The sequence below is a fragment of the Rhamphochromis sp. 'chilingali' genome (genome assembly GCF_963969265.1).
Source record: "Rhamphochromis sp. 'chilingali' genome assembly, chromosome: 8".
Classification (NCBI taxonomy): Eukaryota; Metazoa; Chordata; class Actinopteri; order Cichliformes; family Cichlidae; genus Rhamphochromis; species Rhamphochromis sp. 'chilingali'.
This window is the reverse complement of record NC_137935.1, coordinates 29,693,090-29,712,772: the sequence shown is the minus strand read 5'-3', so window position 1 is coordinate 29,712,772 and position 19,683 is coordinate 29,693,090. Positions and strand designations below refer to the sequence as shown.

The 19,683-nt window shown below is 41.0% G+C and overlaps 1 protein-coding gene across 2 annotated transcripts in view; it reads right to left on the bottom strand.

Moving 5' to 3' along the window:
• Window positions 1-19,683, bottom strand: part of igsf11 (immunoglobulin superfamily member 11) — a 134,690-nt gene that overhangs the window by 69,896 nt on the left and 45,111 nt on the right. For both annotated transcript variants that reach the window (XM_080889388.1, XM_080889389.1), the window contains exon 2: window positions 14,766-14,795. In XM_080889388.1, coding sequence (XP_080745514.1) covers window positions 14,766-14,795 — 30 coding nt within the window. The remainder of the gene's footprint in view (window positions 1-14,765; window positions 14,796-19,683) is intronic.

Sequence of the window (19,683 nt, the reverse complement as noted above, 5' to 3'; positions counted from 1 at the left end):
GTGTTGCTCCCAGTAAGGAGCCACTCCCTACAGCTCACTGAATAACTAGAGAGTTGCAAAGCATACAAAATAGCACGCGTCTCCAGGACATTTACAGTAAGAATGTGGATAGATTTCATTTTTCCTGTTACATATTAAAAGAAACACTATTCTGAGCACATCACATCTATACTACATCTAAGAGTGTTTCTCAATATACACAGTATTTCACATTTACATGAATGATTAATCACTCCTTATGTATGAACTACAAACAGTACGAGCGAACAACTTGTATCAGGCAGAACTACTCAGCGGCCAGTTGTCCGTACTGTATGCATACTGCATGAGTCATACTGTACAACAGCAAGTCACACAGACAGATTGTGCTTTGCTCTCCATCTGAGTCCATTCATACGTCAGTAATATCACAGCACTGCTCTGACATCTCCCATTGAACATATTGTCTGACATGTAAAACTGGAAATCCGAAAAGTCCCCATAACTGTTTTCAAATTACTTCAAAGAATGTAAGAAATTTTAGTATCACATCATAACCATTTATCAAAAATAGCGTTGTCTGTGTGGCCAAATCTCACGCCTCATATGTCTACTTGCATTTATTTCACATTTTCAACAATAAAATAAGACCTGTCCTTTAAAATGTAACGCTTCAGGATACAACCCAAGCTGTTTTAAAGGGGCGCCACATAAAGTCTGACTGCCAAACCAATGAACTGCACATCACAACACGACTCTCTACTGTGGGCCGAGTTCAACTTTTATGAACCTGTTTGGTTTCATTCTTGTTGAACTGAATCGCTGATAACATTTCCCAATTTCCTTTTACAATTTGTTCACAAATATTCTAGTAAAGGCAATTTGCAATTCCGTCTGTGGCCTGGAAAAAGCGGCACCACTTCGGTTTGACTCATATTTTATAATATAGTGTTAGTTGACCCATTCTCCATCAGGATAGTTCAAAGCCCTACAACTGGCCCAGTTCCCTGCATGTGGCAACAATAGCGTCACCACGCAGTAATGAATCAAATTAAGTGGAATGTCAGCTAGGCTAACAGAGCTCTCCTTCTCCTCTCAGCACGAAAAGGAATAGCTTCATGGCACCAATTTGTCTCTTTCCACCCTTACTGGCACATATTTTTGCATTTAAACTAAAAAAAGCAACAACAAAAAAATCTACTGGCAAAGACACGAGAAGTAGAAGAGAGAAGGCTCCAGTCCAACTGGAAATATAATCTTTATTCATGCATAACAAGGTAGACAGGTTTGACTGATGTAGAGCAAGACCTTATTGGTACAATGTAAACATAAGCAATAAAATAAATGATATCCCAAGACAGATTTTGCATCTTTACCCCTTTCCTTCTCTCATTCCTGCTCCTCGCCTCTCTCCTATGAAGATTAAAGTAAAGGTGTTGTGAAGGAAGAGTGATAATTTACACTGACAGAAGTAGAGGAACAACGCGGCAATATGCTGATGATATGGTGATGAGGACAACAGAAGATGAATGTGTGAAAGACGAAGACAGAGTGCAGGAAAGATGAGGTGTGTTTTTCAAATGAAAGAATATACATTGAGGTTTGTATGCAAATGTCTGAGTGGTTACTGTCACACCGTAATGTCTTTGGTATCACTGAAATAAAGATTGCATTTAGAAAACCCAAAGAAGCCTCTTTGTTTCCATTTGTTTGTTTGCATTTTTAATATAAAGCCAACTTTTTTACATTAAGTGTATCAAATACTAAAAAATGCTATTATACAATAAGGATGTTTTAATATGTCAGTCTGCATTAACTAAAAAAATCTTCAATTTCCAGTACTGAATGGAGAAAAGACAATCACTACCAATGAATTAGGATATCAAATAAGCATGCTTCAGTGAACTATTTGAGCTGAGCACATAGACACTTTTTTCCTTTTTAGCGGATGACATATTAAAAAAACAAAAAACAAAAAAAACTCCACACATGCTCAGTAACCCTTAAAGATCATGTAAGGCAACATTTAACAAAACGGAAACCTGAATCATTACATTAATTAAGTTTGTCAGATTTTTCTCTACCTCTGTCAAAACTGATTATGACAGTTAAAAACTAGCCAAGCTTGTAGTTCAAGCATGTGAACACCAATGAATAAAAAAAATTATGCTGGAATGGATGCAATAAGAAAAAGATCAAATGCAGTTTTTCCAATACTATTTAGTGTAATAACTAAATCCTGGATAGAAGATAGCAGAGAAAGCACAAAACGCTGAGAATGACGAAACAAAAAGGAAGACTGTGAGATTATCACTGTAGTTATAATCCATGCTTTACAATATGGCCCACAGAAAATCGTAAATCTGCCACATGACAGTTTATAGGAATGATTGGACAGTACTGAACAGCAGATAATGCACTGTGGGCCACTCTTTCTATAGTCATATATAATCGTGATACAGAGTCACTAAGATTAGCAAACATCCTCGAGCACAACTATTGTCCCAGCAGGGAAATATGACTAAACACTAATCCATAATTTTGTTTTCCATTTATATATTTCAAAACTGGGATTTGCCATTACAGAAACAATCCCAGCTGTCAGAGTGAATGTGAATCTGTCAGCGTGTTCATTCTCCTGCTAGCGCACTCTCACCACGAGGTCCGGCACCATTTACGAAAATCACGCTGCTCAGGCCATTGAATTTCAAGAGCTCTGTAAATGGGGAGAGACAGTCTATTTGCATTGGCAGTCACAACCCAAAAGGTGTATCCGATGTCTTGAGGCTGCAGGGAGAAGATGAATAAGGGAAGCTGCATAGGACTGGCTCTATATATAGTAGGTAATCTGTCATCTCATTTTTGTCGTCTCCCTTCCCCTCGTTTTTGCTTTGAGGAATGAGGGATTGATGTTCAGAAGATCAGAGGAAGTAAGAAGGGAATCTTGAAGGCTTGGAGAGAAGAGAATTAGAAGGGCTGGTGTGTATGCGTGTGCGTTAGTGTGCATGTTGGAGGAAAGAAGGCGCTTGCACCGATAACTGCTGTTTTTGGAGACCCAGTTGTAGCTGGCCCAAGTCCAATTCGGATAGTTCAACTCTCCCAACTACAAGAGAGAAAGTAAAAAGGGAAACTATACATCTAACAGTTTAGCTTCAAAAGAGTTCCGCTGATTCCCATCCTACACTGCAAAAAAACTTCATTTCCTCTCAATCTGCAACACTGCTGTAGCCTAGAGTCACATATCTGAAGCGGATATTGTTTGAACGTCCTGTCAGTCCTGACAGGTTAGACTCCCTGACAGAGACATACAGAGACAAGAAGAGTTGAATATTGTTCACAAGCACGTACACACATACACATGCACACGCAAAAAAAACACTCAAGAAAACACCTTTGGGGAAAAGCTGAGGGGCCCTTATGGAGCTCCTTTTGATAAGGTTCACCATGTGGTCACTTCAAAGCACACATGTAGGAGTGGATAAAATAGAAGCAAAGGGATGGTGGGAGTGAGAAAAAAGACATGAGGTGGGATAAAAAGGCAGCAGCAAACAGCAGTAGAATGAACCAGGGGAAGGGTTGGTAAGATTAAAGAAAATGCAGGGAGGGATTACTCTGCAAAAAAAGAAAGAAGGAAGCAGATTTGCAAAGAAAGACAGCAGGACACACGAGGGTAAAGGCACAAACACAAGCGCCCAATGTGCAAGTGCATGCACACACGTGCGGTTGCACATACACTGCGTTTGCACACCTGGGGGAGACGAATCTGGAACATCGGCGAGAGGATTGGGAGGCCGAATCTCATTGCTCTGTGCCAGCTAAAGCAGCAACTTTTTGCTGAGAAAGAATCCTCACACTGATGAGTAGCTAGCTACGGTGTGGCCTGCAGGCACACACCAGCACATGAGGGAAAGAGCGGATCATTAGACTAACTGAAGCATTCATAGACAGTAGACAGTTAGCTAGCTAGCTCCATCTAGAAACACTTCCACTAAATAATTCACAGAGGTGTAAATAAAATATTATTCCAGTGGCCTTCACCTTAACAAAAACTGAAACTAGAAAGCTGCCATGCTGAGTAATGAGTTCTTCTGTAGGGGATGAGTTCAGCTATGACAGCCAAGCAGATGAGTACATAAAAAAGACCTTACCTCAATATTCAGTTATTCTCATTGATATTCAAAAAGGGGGTTGTGCTGCTTGGTTTAAAACAGAATATTTCATCTATATATCTGGCTTTGATAATGACACTGTAACATGCCATCTCTCCAGATTTAAAAAAAAAATAACAATAATAATAATTAGAAAGCAATGTTCTCCATCAGCAAGAACCCAGCAACTGCAGAATGATAGCAGGACATTTATCGCTTTTCTCCCACAGCGAAGAGTGCAATATCTTTCTGCATAATGCATGAACACGACAACATGGCCTAAATCATACCACAAAAACAAATAGACTCATAATCGATGGGGCGGCGAGCTATTTGTGCGCATTAGATATCAATCTTCCTCACATATATAACACAATATTAGGACAAGCTGAAACACAGCCAGACGGAGGTTGGCAAGGACAAGAAACCAAAGCACTACACTGAGTCAGGAGAAGATGAATAGGCCACAGGTCTTTTCCACGTGTCCCACTGGGGCTACAGTGCTACAGCGTGGTGATGTAGTCCTCACCCTGTGTGCCAAAACTACAATCGAGAGCAGAAATCAATACGTACTGCAGCCGATTCCTCACCGTGGCACCCGTGATTATGACAACCACTCCAGGTGGTAGGAGTATGGATCATATTGCTTTCCTGGCTCAAGGCCTCTGCTTCTGGCACACAAAAACCTTCTCATTTCCAAAAGGTCAATCAATATAAAAAACGGGCTCATCTCCCTCTGGCCAGCTTTGTATTTCTTAAATTACACAGTAATCAGTTTTTAATGGGTCCCCTGGGATATGAAACCCCCTAAGTGTCTGCAGCGCAAGACCGAGCAGCATTTCTAAAACTTAGAATCTTAATCTCGCGTGTGAATTTCATATCCACTTCACTGAGGTATTCACTTAGAATAAGGCAGATGATGGAGGACATTCTCCACCACTATTTTATTTTAGGAAGCTGTCTTCATATCTTTGCACTGCTCTTGACGTCCAAATGCCAAGGTTAAGAAAGTTAAAAAGATGTCCCGTGATTGAGCCCTCTGAGACTGATATCTAAGGACAGCTGCTCTTCCTCTTTCCTCTCTCCCTCTTTTTATGCTCCTTGCCTATCTCCCTCTGTCAATCCCAGAAAAAACTTTTAACCCCACCCCAACCCCCGATACCCCCTTGCAGCTCCCCCCACACATACATCTCCGAACTCACCAGATTTCCTCTCCATCTGCTGCCTGTCCTAACAGAGCCCCTTCGCTCTCCACTATTTTCTCAAATATTGTTTCTTCATTTACTTACAACTACACGATGATTTGCTTACAATTGCTCCACTGAGGCAAATTGTCAAGTTTTCAATGCCAGTAAACATTCAGTTAGCCAGTGAGTCAGAGAGGCGAGTAGTCTGTGTGTGTGTGTTTGATACGTATCAGGGGTTTCCTCTCAGCTCCTATTACTCTGACACAACACGTTCTAAATTAGTCACCTGACACTAGCCACTGCCCGAACCATAGGGCTTGACCTCGGGTGTCCCCCCCACTTTGCACACGCAACATGCCTCAACATAGGAGTGCAACACCTGATCAGAACAAACCTCACTAAAGAGTGCAAATTCCCTCATAGAAAAAGATGTCTGTGCAATAGAAAGAGCGTGTGCTTTAAGATTCCAGGTTTCCCATCCAAGTACCAACTCAGGTTTCAGCACACAGTAAAATATTCACAGCATTCAGTAACCTTGTCAAAGTTACAGACATGGTTTCACTGACTTTGTCATGGCCTATTTAACATTAAGTTCCTATCAAATTGCCGCTACCCTCTGAACCCAACTCACAGTTTATATCCCGCCGTTCGCAGATACTTAAAGGTGTGATGATTAATCTCTGTGCTGCTGGCGTTAATGAGCAGTGCCCTCTTTCTCCCAGTCCTGTGGCTGGCATCTGCCCGCTTCACACAAGGAGAGAGGAAAGTATGCAGGGCAGAGCAAAGACAGCTCACGTTGATTATTGGAAATACTAATACATTAATCCATCCAAATATCTCGACCCACAGTTTATTTTTGTGGTGAGTCTGACACTTTGTTCCTCTTTATACAAGATGTTCAACGATGACTCATGTGTGCTTTCCTCTGAGGATGAGAGGGCAATGTGTCCACCTTTGCACCTACAAAAGTATAAAACCCACTACTTAAAACATTATTTTTCCTTTTTCCCCAAGATGCAGTCTAAAAACTGCAAATTGTACCTCTGAATGGTAATGTGCATTACCGCTGCAGAACACTGAGGGCAAAGATGGCAAAAGTATGTGGCAACAATGTTACTTGAAGCTACTGTGTGATGCCAACTATGAGACGGTACAAGGACAGGTTTGTTTAAAGTGGACATCTGATCACACGCAGGCCTCTCAGTAATTAATAGGCATGAAGTGTTAATTCAAAATGGTATGTGTTTCAACTTTCAACTTTAACAGGATTACAAAACACATTCTTCAGAAGTGGCATCTGGAAGGTAAGAAGTAGGGGGGGATTGTGACTCGGTTATAGTTTCAAGTCACATTGTGGTAGCAGCTCTTTTTCGGTACAACAGTGATTTGCTTGGACTGATAGCCGTGTCGTTCCACTCATACTGCGCAGCCCTGACCTCTGTCGGTCTCATAAACACTGGCTTTACAAAATTTGATTACATGTACGTGTGGAAAGAAGAGGTCAGAGGGGCAGAAGGAGTATGTATGAGAGAGAATGACTGACAACTTGTATCCCTAAATCCCCAGAAGAGAGCAGATCAGAAACAAGGTGCAGTGCAGAAGAGTCAGCAGTTATAAACAGTTACTTACTAGAGCTTGTACTATCAAACTCTTTGTCATGATAACCTCTTCATGTTATAGCTGTGGGATTAAAGAAACCTATAGTAGTTTCTATGGAGTTTCACCTATAACATTAGTTCATGTTAGCCACACTGGACTAGAAATGTCAATAGGAGGTCAGTCGGAGATCTTGTTGAGAATACATACAGCTAGGGCTGGGCGATATATCGAGTTTTTAAAAAAATATCGGTATATTTTCATACGAGATATAAGATGTGACAATATCGTTTATATCGATATAGTATATGTTACGTTATAATTATACTTGTGGAGCCGCAAGTTTGCCTCTCTTTTATCCACTTTTGTCTCTATGCAACGTTACTGGGCCTCACCTCTCCTTCACTGAACACAACTCCCCCATCGCTTCACCTGCAGGCAACGACAAGATGGACATGGCAAATCTCCGTTAACGAGTTACTGCGGATCGCCCCGTGTGTGGGGCTGGATGGCGTCAACGTGTTAGCGAGCTAACCGCGCTAACGACATGCATGACCTAAAATCCTTTCATTTTCTCCAAAAACGACCGTGCGCCTTATGTATGAATTCTGGTTGTGCTTACTGACCGCGAACCGATTTTATGTGGTACACGGCGCTCAGCAAACTGTCAAGAAATGTTTTAGTTCGACTTTGGTAAGCTACGGAGCTGCAGCGCTTGATGGATTGTCGGAGCATTATGACTACCGTAGTCCGGAGCCTCGCGGAGTGATACGTACTGTGCTTCAACGTAATATTACCGTATTGTGTGTGTACAAGCACCTGTTAAGAGACACGGTTATGAAGCAGATTTCAAACTCCAGGCTGTCAGCCACACAGTAGAACTTGGGAACAGAGCAGCTGTGAAATCTGTCTTTGTTATTATGCTCAGCGTCTTTTAGTTCACATTTTGACTGCATAATTGTGAGCTTTTTTGTTATGCACAAAAACAACATTGTTTTCTTTTATTTATGGAGGATTATTATTTAATAAATGCTGATAATTTATTTTTGAGTAATTTCTTCATGTACATCTACGCTGTATGTTAATAAAAGTGCCTGTGTGACATCTGGAACACAGCTTTGACTAAGAACTCTCTTTTTGTTCTTACCTTATGGCTTAAAGAAAAATATCGAGATATATATCGTATATCGCCATCCAGCTAAAAAATATCGAGATATGAATTTTGGGTCTTATCGCCCAGCCCTACATACAGCAACCATCTTAAGAAAAAAAACAACAAAGAAAATAAATGGAAAACAAGAAGCACTCCGAGAGAGCAAACCTCCACGAAGGCGGCACAGTCTCTGGGTAGTATTTATATTTAACGGAGTAGTATCCTGTTTTGTATTCATTCGTGTTGTTTTCTTTGTGCTTTTTAAATGGAATTCAGGAAGGTTCAAGACATACAAATAACGTGTTTTGGAGCCAATGTGAAAGAAAAGCAGATGTAAAATATAAAACTGAGGTCAGAACTCAAATGTGACAAGCTATGGATCCAAACTATAAGAGTCAGAGGCCCACGGTAATGTTATATTTAGAATCCCGTTATACATCACATATATTATATAGTGTGTTGTCAACACAAACAATGGCAGTAAGAAACAGCTTTAAATTGATTTACATAGAATAATTATCACTTTGACCTTCAGATTGATCTGTTGGGGTCAGAGTTCAAATGCGATACGATAATTTAAATCTTTATGTGGTACTTTTTATATGTTGACCTTGAAGACCTTGGTGGATGCAAGACAAATTTTAATGTCTTGTTAATGTGACCCCGTATCAGTAAGGTGATTTTATCCTGTAAGTCAAATAGAAATAAAACACATTGTGAGCATGCATTTCAAGGTGTCTATATTTAGCTATCCCCAGATATAAAACTGTGTGATTAGAAAAAAAATCCCATCACTTCTTTGGAAGCACTTGGGAAGCTGACATTTCTTTTCAGTCACATTCATTTTCTTGGCAACCTGCTAAAACACAACAATAATTACCTGCTTTTAACTCTGCTGTAGTAGTGTCCAAAACTCCAGAGGGAAACATCTGGGACTTTTTTAGCTGCTCAGTACTCCCGAATGCTCACCAACAAATTGTTAACCGTGTCTTGTCTACTATCTTGACTTGACCAGGTACTAAAAAAAGTTCAAAGTGAACCAAACAGTAAAGTTGTGGGACAAGCAGCTAAACAATGAGCCCAAATGTTTTTATAAAACCCTGTTTGTTGAGCGACTAGCATCGTCTTTGTGTGGGATTTATGGTTTCTGTTGTAATCCTTACAGCTTTGCTCTGACACCGCTCAAAGATTTTCTTTTCCATGCCTGCTCCTTCTGTGTGTTTTGCTTGATCTGAGTTCTTTGTTCTTTGTCCTTTTTGCACTTCTTCCTGTTTTATTTTGAAGGTTAAGAAGGTTAGAAAGGTTTGAAGGCTAGAAAAGGAGAAAAGTTGTTCCATTTGGTGTTTTGCCTTTTTGGTTTTTTTAAACGAACTGTAAACTGGAGGCCATGGCTTTTAGCCTTTTGACAGACACTGGGTCAAATTTAAGAACTTCATCCACACTATCCTTTTTTCACATTGTCACATGCAAAAAAAAGAGGTCCGCAAGTTATTTTCTTTACCTTCAGTCCATTGGTCATTAGTGCGGACATGTGCCCGCACTCAGTTTGAGATCCCTGATCATATCTCCTCGTCGCCTAAGTTACATCTTTTAAATTTGAACAATGGGAGCCACCTCTTCATTCTTCCCGCAATCCTATACTTCTCCCAGCCTCCCACTCGCTCCCAACTTCCCCGTTCTTCCATTGTCCTCGACTGATATTATATGAACTCTCATTACAGGGGTGGTAATAGACTCTTCAGCACCCAGATCCTCTTTATTATCTGTCAGCTGTGGACTACATCTCTAAGCTGATTAGCCAGAGCCGTCTTTTCAGCATTTCAATTAGGAGCGTTTTGAATAGTCAAGCAGCTTGCACGCCTTATATTCATTACTGACATTCTTAGAGCACTATGCGACGTTCAAATCCAGTAATCCAAGAAACATATTGCAGCAGTGAGGATGAAAGGGCAACAGAAGAATGACATCATGGCAGATTTTAATATTGGTCTCACAGGCAAAAGGCAAAAGTAGCTATTAACAGCAATCCAAAGCAATTTACAGCAGCAGAGACACTTGCAGTTTAGCATAAATGGCCCAGCTGGCAATCCTGTCATGTACACCCATATGCAAGCACACATGCATACACACAAACGGTTTTTCATATGCTTTAAAAGACAAATATATTCAAGAGAGTTATATTTACCATCACATATTAAGCTCTGTGCCTGAATCTTATCACTGCAGAATGGTAAAAATTGATAAATGTGTCAGTCTGAGTAGCATGAAGACTGGACATACAGGTAAAACACCTGTATGTCCAATTCGGCTGTTCGGCCAGGTAAAGGGCCACAAAAGGGGAAAAAATGAGAGAGGATGAAGCGGAAGAGCAGGAAATTGAGGGAGAGGAATGGGAGGAAGAGGTTGTGACTCCTAGTGCTAATGGATTTAGGTCAGATGACGAAGATATGATTTGCTTTGCACGCTGTGTGTGTTCGTGCGTGTGTGTGTTTGTGTGTGAGCTTGCGTGTACAAGTGGAGGGCATGGTTTTGTGATGTCATTAACAGTGGAGCCAAAATACGATGATCTCGGGGTATTATCAGTATCTGTTTAAGGTATCCGGCTTTGTCAAATACCCACTTGACACAGGAGTCACCATCATGTTTTATCATTCAGTCTGACTCTCTCACTTTCACACACACAAACACGCACACACACACACACACACACAAACTCCCACTAATCCATTCAAGGCATTGTTAATCCAGCTGTGTGCTGGTACAGAGATGTGCTGTACATGGCTGACAACCAAGTCACCAACGCTGATGTCATACCTGTGTGTATTTCGGTTGCCTCCGTTGTAATCGCTGCTGTTTGCGAGACAGACGCAGCACACTATTATGCGACTACATCAAGGAGCCTAAACCGTGTACTCTGCTCTCTGCATTACAGCACACTGAATTTCTCTCTGTAGAGATCCTGAGTGTCACAAACGCTCGTGTCGGTGCGCTAAGTGAAATGTTGTTGTCATGTTCTGAGCTGTATAATTTGACAAAGAGCTCAGTCTCACTTAGAGCCTCAGTCGGGGAGAAGGGAGCAGAGAGGGAAAAGGGATGCAGTTGTGCACACTTGAGGATTTCTACAGTAGTCATGTACCATTTGCCACAGAACAATGGAAGTGGAGTAGCTGAGAGTCAAGTGCCTTTTCCCTGGGCATGTTAGTGGTGCTTGTAGAGGAAGACGACGGTCTTCCACATTTCATATTAGATTTTTCAAGTGAGTAGATTCGTTTTTTTTACCATTGTGGTTTCAGTGAGGTCTCTTTCTCTAACCTTAAAACATAATATCCCTCATGCTTAATTCAACGAACACGTTTAGACGTATTAAAATCACAAAAGAAGTATTTCATCTCATCACCTTGACACTGTCTGATCTGTTTCTCAGGTATGGTAGAGTGGGTCTGTATTGTTGGAGTGTTCAAAGATATCGCCACAGTCTTTGCTTGATTGTTATAATCTGGTCAATCTGCTTTAAATGCTTAGTTTCCAGCAGTTACTGCATCTGTTTGTCATCGACATGAGGGGATTTCTTTAATATAGTCGCAGCTCTGGCTGTAAACACAGCAGTGTCACCAACCTGCTCCATCTGATTCAAAATTGTATCCACCGCTTTGCTCTGCAGTACTCTGCAGTTTTTGGATGTTGACCAAAACAGCTTTTTCATTAATTAAGTCATGTTAAACTTGCTTTTCTTTGCTTAAGGTTAAAGTAAAAGTGAACAGTACAGTCCCAACGTGTGCCCCAGTCACACAAGTATAGAAACTGTTGAGGAATTATCTGACAACCAAATGTGTATTCTCCAACTAATTGGGGAGTGGTTACTGGAGGTTGTTGGCAGTAATTAAGAAATTCACACAGGCCTAGAGACCCCCTGGTAACCTCAGGCCATTGGTTGGCAGGTGGTTGCTGGAGGTTACTGCCAGTTGCTAGTAGTCCCTGCTGTGTGTGATGCTGGACGGAAAACCTCTGTGCGATTGCTTTGATCACTAGCAGGTTACTGCTGTCTCCAGGGGTTTTCATGCAAGATGCCAACTTGTCTACAAACTACTCGCCAAGCAGCAGTGAAACTGAAGAAAGCGATTGTAACTATAAACAGAGAACATTCACCAAAACGTTCTGCCCTTCAGTTGCAAAAGGGACTACTTTCTCTTTGAAAACAGACAAACTCAAGTCCCAGTTTGCCACAAGCAACTCTGCAGTAGGAAATACGAAAAAGGAAATAAGAGGATGACATTTTAATTTGCTACCTGAACACCCATATGCACCTTTTAACAGAGACATATATAAATAACACTGTTTTATATAGCCTACTGTATTATTGAATGACTAAGTTCACTGTTATGGCCCACAATAAGCAGGAAATGAGGGTATATTTACTGAATACAAATACCTTGCTATAATCATTGTTGTTGCAGAACTTTGCTTGCTTGCTTTGAGTGCCGTGCACTCTCATACTGTGGAGTAGATTCAGGCACCCTAACAGATTTGAGAATTTCAATTTTATTTCAGTGGTAATTTTAAATGTTGTTATTTTTTCCTCTTCTTTTTACAGAACCAGGCCAGGGACAGAGAACAGAAGAAGAAAAAGTTGGCTTAAAGGGAGCGTGGACGTGTAGTTATGAAGAAGTTAGGAAAAGCCTTCATAAATTATTTCAATGGATATACAAATGATGAGTGTAACCTTCAGAGATGTTTTGCTGGAATAAATGGGGAATAGACTGATTCTTCTACTCTCCCAGAGCACTCAAAGAATTTAATAGAACATACTTGATTCACCTATTCACACCCAGTCATAGAAGTGCTTTTTCTATGTTTAAGTGCTTTCTATCTAACATTCACACACATTCACATGCATCGGAGAGCAACTTGGGGTTAATATCTTGCCCAAGGATATTTGGCATGTAGACAAAAGTAGCCAGGGATTGAACCACCAACCTTCCTAACCCACTTAACCTCTTGACTTACAGCGACCAATGCACATAATGGGGAAATAAATGTAGTTCTTTACATTTCTAATAGAGTGGATTTTTAGGACTTTTCAGTTACAAACTAGAGGATGCATTTTTTCATGCAAGCCCAGATTAAGATTTAACTGCCTGTGTAGCATGGACGGGATAAATAAGGGAAAGCAAAGGAGTGGACACATCCAGAAAGAACAAGACAGATGTAAAGCTATGCTAACAGGAAGCACAAGAAACAAGTGAGGAAAAACAGTATGCGTAGAAAAAAACATGATACAGGCGAGGCAGAAGACTATCAAAGTAAAACAGGAAGTAGCACACTTAGACATGTAGGCTTGATACAGGGACTGGAGAGAAACACTCATGAAGACACACAACTTGATGTGGGAAGACAAAAGCACGCACATAGCAGACAGAGCTGAAAGACAGAGAGAGAAAGCTAAAGAGCAAGGGACGAGAGAGAGAGACAGAGGAAGAGAGTGCACGAGAGAGCGACAGCAAACTTGACTTTCATAAACAAACATGATAGACAACACAGAGACATGACAGGCATACAAATTAACATGAAGACAAGACTGACTTCACAGAGAGACACCAATAACTAACACAGGAAACTAGACACGAGAGAAGGAACCAGCTAGTGATGATGAACAATGACTTAATCGCATAATAACAAAAGCCTGAATGACAACAAATGCAAAATATAGAGCTATAATATAAAAATAACTAACTGGAAAACTCAAAACCAATAAGATAGAAAAATTAAAAACCCATGAGAAAGAAGGAGCAGTCAGATTGGGACATGGCTGAGATTGAAAGGCTGAATGTGGGAGGAAGAGGGTCATGACATTTAAAAAAAAAAGCTGGGAGGGATCACAGGGAAATACTGAAAGAAAAAACAGAAAGAAGAAAAGCAATAGGAAAGAGTGACGGATAGACAGAGAGATAGTAAGCACTTAAATGTAGTAGAGGAGATAGCAGATGGTGGGGATTATTCTGGACTAAAATACTCTGTGATCTACAGAGGGAAGGCCACAGACATAAACCGTTACAGACTCCATCTGCCAGAAATAGACCAAAAAGAGCTGTGCACCATCACGATAATGATCAAATACTGCCTGGATAGCAAAATCCAAAAAACGGCTATATTTGTCATCATAAACAACACAATGACTCTGAGGACAGATAAAATGCTGATGTTCAGTTATGCTCACGCGTTTAGAGAAATCACTTGGGAGAAATGTCCTGTTGAGTGTCACAGAATCGGGCCTTTCAAAAAAACTTAACAGAATTATATTTAGAAACTGAAACGGGTGATCGGCAACGACGTGAAGACCTAAAACGTGCTGCTTTCAGGTGCCTATGTGCTGGAGCATTTGTTTGTGTGTGATTATGACTGATACCATCAGCCACTAATCCACATTTTATGTTCACCGTGATTAGGACAACAGCCTGCTGAGCTATGTGCGTGCATGTGCGTGTCTGTGTGTGTGTGTGTGTGTGCAGTGAAAACAAAGGCAAACTAGTCCACAGATCTCCCAAATAATTCGGTTATATCCATCCACACACATACAAAACCTGAAAACACACAAACAGAGATACAGACTAATGCTTGCTAATCACCCAGTCTCCCCCTGTGTGCAGGAAGGGAATAAAAGAGCAAAGACAGAGATCTGGAAATAAGTTGAGCTCTTTTTTTTACCTTTTCCTGTGTGTAGATCAAACCTTGAACCTGCGGAGAGAGAGAAAAGACAATAAAGAAGGCATAATTACTGTTGTGTTTTGTGAGTGAGCATTAGTGTAGCTGAGGCAATCACACAGTGCACCATCACACTGATGAAACAGAGAAATCAACATTAGCATCTCTCTGCAGGCAGACAGAACCTGCGCCATGCTCAGTTGCTTCTTGCATCTTTTCTTGATATTCCTGCAACTGCTACTCAAGACTTTAGGTTCCTGTGGCAGCAAGTAAGCCAGTGGCATTCAAGTCTCAAATATTGTGACTTAATCTTTGTGTGCATAAGAGAGAAAGTGTGTGTTTGTGCATGTGTGTTATTGGCTAATTATCTACCCTGACATGGGGGGCAGTTAATTAAATCCTTCCCCGGCAGTATGCATAAAGTAATTATTGAGCATGGATGCATATCTACAAAAAAAAAAAAAAAAAAACATTTGCATGTGATAAACATAATGTCACATGTTCCCTGATGCAACACACACATTTAAAAGAACTTCCTTTCCAAAGAACTGAGAACATGCAGGCAATCAAACCGCAAATCAGAAATTTGTTTTTTGCATCATCTTCTCAGAAGATAATGAGCTGCTCTTCAATTCCACCTGGAAATTGAAGGTGAGCGCAATTGCACTTGACAGACCGCTAAGTTCATTGTTTCTAAGTTCATCATCACATTGAACCGGTGTTGATTTTGTTGCTCGTTGATTTTCGTTAAAGGACTGTTAAAGTTAAAGACTTCTTAATTCTTAAACCTATTATGGATTCAGTTTTTATACACCTCAAAACACCAATATGTATCCACCAACTGCGCCAGTGAAACAACACATTCCCTGCAATCACCGTGCCCCCAATTACTGCTTTCTGTTCTGAAGCTGATGGAAGAAGCCTGTCATCCAGTCGGTATGTACAACGTGCAAACAGATGCCCGCTGCATCTGCCGTCTCAGTGAAACGGTCCGGTGCTGGATTGACACGATCTGCTAAGCTGCAGTGAGTGTCTGAGATCTTTACCTTCGCTTAAAGGGCTTTGAACGCTATAATCAGTGATGAAAGCTCTTAACTGACACAACATCCTCAGAGAGAGAAAGGGGGGGGGGGGGGGGGGGAGTGATTGCGTGTGTGCGGGGTTAACTGGGCATTTTTGTCCCTTTGCTACTTTCACGAGACTTCTCACACTTTTCAATTTCAAAGATTCACTTTCTAAGATATCTCTTCCTTTCATGCAAAACACTGCGTCATTGTCCCACACTGTAGCTGCATTCAGAGTATTTTGAAAAGAGGCAACACTGGCAGTTTCAATCTGTCCTCTGCTGAAAACCTTTGATGCTTTCAAGCTGAACAGAGAGAGACTGACCACCCAGGCTACAGGAGCCCTAGAAACAACAGGAGCTTCTGCAGCATACAAATAAGCTTAACAATCTTCTACGGATACGCACACATAAACACAATAAGATGTGTATGCTTTTCCCGTACAGGTTTATGTGTTGCTAAAAATACATATAAAAGACCTTCATGTTACAGGATTAAAGTTCTTTTACCCCTATAGGGACCCCAAAGCTAACAAGCTTTATGGCTCATATAGCAAAAACATCATGCCTGAGTACTTCTGTTTTAGTTTACCAATACAAACGTTCTGCTAAGAGCTGAGTTCTTATAATCTTGCGAACATATAGTCATGTACTTGGTCAGTAGAAAAGCACTTTACACTCTCTTCATGTGTGAAGAGATAAAAAAAAAAAACCAAGCAAACAAGCGAGCAAAACAAGAAAAACGAGCACACACAGTAATAATATTTCATATTTTCTGCATGAGCAGGTGATGCAAGCAGAGGTGTGAGGCTGATGCTTCGCACGGCTGATCCTTTTCAGCTGCTGACATTCACAGGACCGTCAGCAGCATGTCTTCACACTACCTGCCACATACGGCTGGAGTGTTCTGCGCTTGGAGGCATAATCATTTCAGCAGTTGTTAAGGAGAACTCATTCAGATGGAGCAAAGGCCTGTGGCAAAATTGGAAGAGGAGGGTGGTTGGCAGTGAAAAAATGTGCTGCACATGCTGCTATGTTAACAGTTAATATTTTGCGTATCTGCACAGAACTAATGCAAATTTTGTGCAACAGTGGATGTAACAGCAGTGCGTGATCGCATCTGACTAATCAATGAATGAAAGTTCAGTGACTGACGATGCAAGGAGTGGTGTTTTGGGGTGTTTTTTGAACGAGGCAGCCAGAAACGAAGGAGCCAAAATTAAAAAATGTGATGATGCGAGCAACAGGTTGCAGATACAGATACTATATCTCCCCCTCTCTAAAGGGCATCATTCACTCTACAACAATGTGATAAGTCACTGCGTGAGTCCACTGCCAACAGTTTGAATTTAATCTCAACCTCTGAGCCACTTTACAGAGAATTTCAAACCATTACCCAAGCTCAACGATTGCCAGTGGCTGCCAAGTACCTTCAAGGGAATGTCAGTTTCCATGGTAACCACGCCACCACCAGCTATAGACCCCATGAGTGAAAAATTCTTTAACGGCCAACCGATCACAAACCTTTCTGGAAGTTTCTCCCGAGTACTGTGTTGGCCTCTCTATCTCTAATGGACTTTTTACTCTTTGTACTGTGTGTGTCAGCTGATGCTCACTCCCAGCTTTCTTTAGTAGTTTTTCTCGGACTGAGAGGGCTCTGCGACACTAAATGGAAGGATGTACACATTTTTTAAAGTCAGTTGAGAATCAGGAAATGATATGTTCCCATCATTGTAGTTTCTTAACTTTGATCACATCAAAAATGTGTTTAACCTGTAATACAGTACTGTTTATGTTATTACCTGAAGAAAGAAGATGAAAGCACTATTGTGCTACAGTCACACTAGTTTAAACAGTGGTTGGAGACACAACCATGTTTATTGTGACCGTGTTAAATGAAGTTTTCTTGTTTGGAAACAGTTGCTTGAGAGACGGGGAACAGGTCTGTCAACTGCTGTCCTCAAAACATCTTGGGTTAGTCAAGATGGCAATAAGGTGGAAACAGTCAGTTTGCAATCAAATGGGCTCAAGTTGGCCATTACATGCAGTCTGTTTGTGATAATACACCAAACTCTGATAAATCTGCAGTCCCCAGATCTGTTGCAAATCTATTGTGATCCATCCATTTTCTTCCACTTGTCCAATTCAGGGTCACAGTGGGGATGGAGGTTATCATAGTACAAGAGCCAGGATACTCTTTGGACAGGTAGCCAGACTGTTGAAGGGCCAGCACAGAGAGACAGACAACCACTTACACTCACATTCACACCCACAGATAATTTAGAATCACCAACTAACCTAAGCCCGCTAACAGCATGTATCCGGACTGGGGAAGGAAGCCAGACCACAGAGAGAGGACTCACACGGACACGGGGAGAACATGTGAAACTCTTTAAGCAGAAATGCACATTAGCTATTTACATTCAGAAATCAGTCAGAACCTCAAATGTGAAACACACTTTCCTCTATAAGTAGTGGTGTAGTTGCTGTGAAATGGCAATTTAACTGCATTAAAATATAGGCGTGCTGTAACTTTGTTTTAATAAAATAATTTAAACAGAATCCAACCAGCTGGCAACCAGATGATGATGCAGATTAATTCTAGCATTTTATTTATTCACAAACCTTTGCCACTCTGTCTGAGAGTGATTCCAGTCAGTCTCAGTCAGACTACAACAGTTTGGGGACAGGCTGCCTCCCACCAAGCGACCTGTGGTATCCACTCAAGCTCTGGGTGACAAGTTGGTTACTTGTCACCCGAGCCATTAGAAAAGCAATGGCCTTGCTAAACAATACCAGGTAAAGCAAAGCTTTACTTGAAATTATGTGCTTAGATGCGCTGAGCAGTACTGAAGATGGAAAAACAACTTTACAACATGGGAAATAAGACCAACAACTGTAAATGCACAGGCGGGCTGAAACAAGCTCTGTAACTTTGACTGAATTATTATCACCATGTAAGTTACAAATTTACTGTTACAGTCTTCTGAAGGACTGGTGGGTCTTTACAGCATAATAAAGTAAATCGACTCAGCTCATTCTTTTTCCTCTAACACCAAACTGACACGAGTAAAATAAATCACTGTGGAGTGCCTTTAGTTTTGATTGCATTCCTGGGGACAGACTACTGGAGCAGTGAAAATAACAGTTAAGAAGACTGAGAATATTACTGCTAAGCATATATGCACAATTAAAATGCAATTTGTTTAAATGTTTAAAGCGGATCAAAGTACATTCCCGAGAACTGGTATAAAAGTAAAGATGAGCTTCTGGTAAACTACAGCATCACATCTAATTATCACTAAACAAATGTTTCTATAGTAAAAAATATGTGTTGTTTCGCTTTTTGTGTTGTTTCCCTTATAAGCAGGGTTTACTTCTCTCTTCTGAAGACAAGGAAAGGAAGAGTACTGCTCAGTAGACACTGAAGAAATGCAGCTTCAAGCAAAACAGACATGTGCCTCCCAAAGGCAAAGCATGCTCATCTCTCCCGCTAGTGTGCGTAGCCAGGAGTTGATAACCAGGTAGAGAGGAGCCATGTTGGAGACAACATGCCCAAACAAACTCCCACAGGATGTGGAGTGCTTCTTAAAAGCAGACAAGCCGCATCTTTAAAAACACAGCTCTGGCATTGGTTCACACATGATTTCATGACCCACAGTGTTCACACCTGATTCTCTCCCCTCCTGGGTCTTAATCAAGTTGTTTGTTTCAGAAAGACTTCATTAGTTTGTTTCTTTGATTGTGTAGCTGTGAATGCCTCTGAGTGAGTGCGCGCGGACGAGCGCACACTGATTTAACATCATGAAACACACATACTGTCCTTGAGAGTGCCTCTGACAAATGTAAACAAGTAAA